Here is a 4,450-nt window from a genome sequence, read left to right as displayed (position 1 = left end):
TCCTGCTGCCAGCTATCAGGAATTCTGATTTCTGTCTATAATTTGATCCTCTCTGGTATGGAATACAAACCACTGCCTTGCCAAACACTGATTACCAGGTGCCTTAAGGACAACCAGCTCTCCAGCCATGGAGAAGTCTCCTGCGCATGGGACACTTGTGCCTGTTGAAGCTGCAAAAACAGCTCAGCATGAGCTGTCCAAGCAACACGAGGCTCTGTTTTCACTAACAAAAGAGAAAGACCAGAGTGGTGCCTTTTTGATGGAAAGTGAAGCACAAAGAGCAGAGTTCTGTCTTCCAAAAATCTGAGATCACATTTAAGCAACACTTAATATCATGCCTGAAGGCTGTGTCTGGATCCAAGTGCTGCTGCTGACTCCTCACAGACAGCTCACCACCACTCAGGCTGGCAGTTAACAGCCACAGTGGGGAAAATAACACATTAATGAGGTTGGTAACAAATGCACATATCTTAGGATTTTTTTAATAAAAAGAGTTCAACTTCTAAGAAGCAGAAACTGTATTCTTGTTTCACTGAAAGCTCTTTAAAAGCTGCTTAAGACAAATCTGAATACTTCTAGTTACTGACTTGATCTTGCTTAGTTCTGCTGACATGACTTTAATCCTACAGGGTGGATGGTAAAGAGTGAAGATTTATCAGATCTTAAGATCCCCATGATTAAAGTTGAAGCATAAGTTTTTGTTCCTGGGCAACTTTCTAACTACACATGGTACTCTCTAGGTTGAGATCAAGGTCTTAAGTTACTTGAAGAGCCTTTAGGAGACCTAGAAGGGGATTAATGCACCATTGAACAGTACTTGAATGCTTTAAAAACCTAATGTGTCTTAGTAAAGTTCAACCTAAGGAAAACTAGAAGCCCTTCTCCCCCTGCTAGAGCCCAGGTGAGGTCTGACAGTTCATCAACACCACAATTACCCAGTGAAACCAAACCTTCCTAACCTCAGACTGCATTGTGGGGATGTAGTCCACAATTTGCTTCAAGCCAGGGGAAAAAAAAAGTCTCAGCTGGAGGAACCCAAGTGATGTGACACTCTTAAATGTAAGCAGAAACAGCTCAGGAAATCCAACGTTGTTTTATTGTGAGTAAAATCAAGTGAAACAGCAGTACAAATAGCAGTGTATCTTTATAGTAACAAAAATAACTTCAACTTGAAAGACTTCAAATTTCCCACGGAATTCTTAAATTACAAAATTCAAAAGCAGGATTGTAGTAAGTCCATAGATATAAAACTGGTCCTAGGCACCTGCTGGTGTGTACAGAACATCTGAGATGCATCCATCAACATACCTACATGGCACAGCAGTAATGTACTGAATAAGTTAGTCTGCCACCTCCTCATGTTCTATTTACAACAGCTTACCTGAAGACTGCTTAAGGAAAGTATAGATATGTATAAATCAACTGAAGAGGATTAAAAAACTCCAGTTTTTGGGTAATTGTAAAGCTAGCTGGCTAACAAACCACAGGGGGCTAAATCTGAGCTTAGTGTTGCAGCAAGAATCTTCAATCCTGTGGCATGTTGATTTGAACAACTTAGCATCTTACTGGAAGTTTAGATTTGGTCAAGAGGCACTTTTGCAAATTACTGGCATATTCATCTCACCCATCCAATACATCAGTGATTTAAGCAAAGTCTTGTAGAAGACAAACCAAACTCCCAACCCTCCCATTTCAAGTCTGATACATGTGGAATGAAGAACTGAAAACTCTACAAGCAGCTCTTCTGGCAAGTTCAGCAACAGTGTTTTCTTTCCTACTCCATATTCCTTCAACTTGATTCATCAGCTGATACAAATTACTTGGGAGCAAGGAGAATTAAGGTTTGATTCTGCCAGTGAACTTGAACTGCAGTGTCTGAAGTTGGAGGGATCAATGTAACACTTGTGTTGCTCAGTTGTTTCTTGTCTGAAGAGGCTGCTTGGTACAGGGAATCTTTGCAGGAAACCATAATGCTCCAAACCCTTCAGCACACTCTCCAGCTCTCACACAGGGTGGGATTAGTACAGTGCTCCTCCCCACAGCAGTGTGCAGCTCTCACTTCTGGCATTTCAATCTGATAGCATGGGGGGAACACAGCTCATTTCTAAAAGCTTAGGCACAGCAAACCCTCTGGTTTTCCATAGCAGGAACAACATTTCCTCTTAAAATAGGAAACTTTTGTGCTACAGAAGAATCCTGTCAAAGTTAAGGCTTTTCCAGTTGCTCTTAGATAACAAGGCTTTGTTCTGTCCCAAAAGCCATGGCCACAAAAGTCTTGCCATGTACCTGCAGGGCAGACTTTGGAGCAGCACTCTGCTGAGGAGACTAGTGCTCTACTACTGCCAGTTACACCAGAGGAGGTTAAAATCAACAAGTAGTGTTTACCACAGGTAGGAACATGCACTCCTTCCAACCTGTTCCAGTCTAGTATTTGCTTCTTTGCACGATATCAATCTATACATCTCCCTCCCCAACCCCTCCCCAGCTCAATGATGATGATTGATTAGGACATCATGGATTGCTGCACAGCCTTCTGCAGGGATTGCCTGGTCACCAGCAGCCGAACCACCTCCTCGTTCCTTTTGGTCAGCCTCTTCCTAGCCTGGTCATGGGTCACCATTGTCATGTCCCAGCCATTCACCTGGGGAAAAAACAGCACATGAGGCAGGTGCAGGGACTCACAGGTGCCTTGTAACTGTTCTAGCACAACCAGATTGAGCTATGGCATAAGCACATCCACTTTTTATTTATAACCCCACAAACTGTCCTGGGAAGTACCCAGAAGACAGTGTTTCCCCAGCAGAAGCTTCTCAGCAGTGTGCACCTGGTGCTACATTAGTACTGTCTTATCTTGGTGCTTACCTGCATGATCTTATCTCCAATCTGGAGTCCTGCAACTTCTGCTGGGCCTCCCTCTGTCACCCTTGTCACATAGATACCCTGGGGGGAAAAATATAATACTTAAATGTTCATTTACTAAATACGGGAGCAATAAATACTCAAGAGCCATTCTACTGACAATGCAAAACCACTTTGTAGGGTATTAGAGGCTTCTAATTAAAGACAGGCTTGTGCAATGCTGGAAAATAGAAAAGGTGGAGAGCTCAAACCACCTCAGTCTGCAAGTGTTAATGTGGCAAGAGAATAACTTTAGTAGCAGCTATGTGAGAGGACAAGGGCAGATGCTGAGTTGGGTATCTCAGCCTTCTGGAGAGAGAGTTGCTACAGAAAAAAGAGCATCTGACCTTGTCAGTCTTGTCTTCAGAGAAAGGATTCTGAGTAGGATCCTGGTCAATGCCACCCCCAATGCTGAATCCCAGAATCAAGTTGTCACCTTGACGGAGTTTATGTATTTCAATTCTTTGCTGAAAAGAGAAAGAGATAAAATATCAGAGTACTGTGATGACTGAAAGAAACCTTAAGTGTGTTCCAGACCATCCAGTTAGATGGTCTTTCCCAGAGATGCCACACACCCTCCAGAGCAGATTGCTCCCAGTTTGGCACACTGGAGTGCTGTAAGCAGTCAGCTCTAAGCCCTGGCAGCACAGACCTGTCATGTGGCACTTGCTGTCTGTCAGCCACACAGCCTTGGTGCTGACAGCAGCTGGCTCTGAACTGTCCCCAGCTCTGCCACCCGACAGCAGGACAGGATGCCACCAGCACACCCACCCAAGGGTGCTCATACCATGACACAGCCAAGTACTTCAATCACTCAGAGCTTTCCTGGCTGCCTGGAAACAGAAGGGAACGACACTAAAACCACAGCAGGTCTCTCTAAACATGACTCATAGCTTGATAACCAGCAGTCACTCATCATCAGCCTTGTCTTGCTCGTTATCCACGTGCCTTGTGTTCCTGCTAGTCCTATCAGTAGGAATAACAACCTATTATTAGGTTCTTTTTCAGGATAACTTATCCACACACTTCTATAACCCAGAGGCAGGTTCCTCACTGCCTGATGCACACAGGCATCTGACAAGCTTTATGCATTATGTCAGCATTGTCTAAATGCCAACTGGTGCAACTCCTGAGCCAGGATGAAAATCCATGGTTTTAACCAAAACAACAACCTCCCAAAAAGTTCTTCAGTGGAAGATGTTCATGCTCACTGCAGGGGTTGGATGAGATGACCTTTAAAGGTCCCTTCCAAGCCAAATTATTGTGATTCTCCTTACACAGCTCTGTCAGACTGAGCTTCTGGCTCTAACTGGGACCCAGACTGCCTGGGCACAGCAGGGCAGGGTCTGTATCCTCAGGGTTGTACAGTGTGTTTCAGCCACGCGAACAGTCACAACCACTCTCAACATTCCAACCAGTGGAAGGCAGAGAGTTCCAGGCTTCCACTCTCGGTTACAGCAATCACCACCCTTGAGAAGCTCTGCAAGGTGCTCACCCTGCCCCTGCCGCGCAGTGCCCGCAGGGAGAACCGCACGGGGCCGGGAGAACACAC

The 4,450-nt window shown here is 44.9% G+C and overlaps 1 protein-coding gene across 1 annotated transcript; it reads right to left on the bottom strand.

The window, feature by feature from the left end:
* Positions 1–2,317: 2,317 nt before the first annotated feature.
* TAX1BP3 (Tax1 (human T-cell leukemia virus type I) binding protein 3) lies at positions 2,318–3,365 on the bottom strand (the record flags this gene model as incomplete). The annotated part of the gene is made up of 3 exons (XM_009079013.1): positions 2,318–2,641; positions 2,863–2,940; positions 3,246–3,365. Coding segments are annotated over 3 exons (336 nt in total), but the record flags the coding sequence as incomplete, so codon positions are not given.
* Between the last annotated feature and the right edge of the window lie 1,085 nt (positions 3,366–4,450).

This window comes from Acanthisitta chloris, unplaced genomic scaffold, assembly GCF_000695815.1.
Source record: "Acanthisitta chloris isolate BGI_N310 unplaced genomic scaffold, ASM69581v1 scaffold26247, whole genome shotgun sequence".
Lineage (NCBI taxonomy): Eukaryota > Metazoa > Chordata > Aves > Passeriformes > Acanthisittidae > Acanthisitta > Acanthisitta chloris.
Note: the sequence above shows the minus strand (reverse complement) of the source record. Positions and strands in the feature narration are given on the sequence as shown.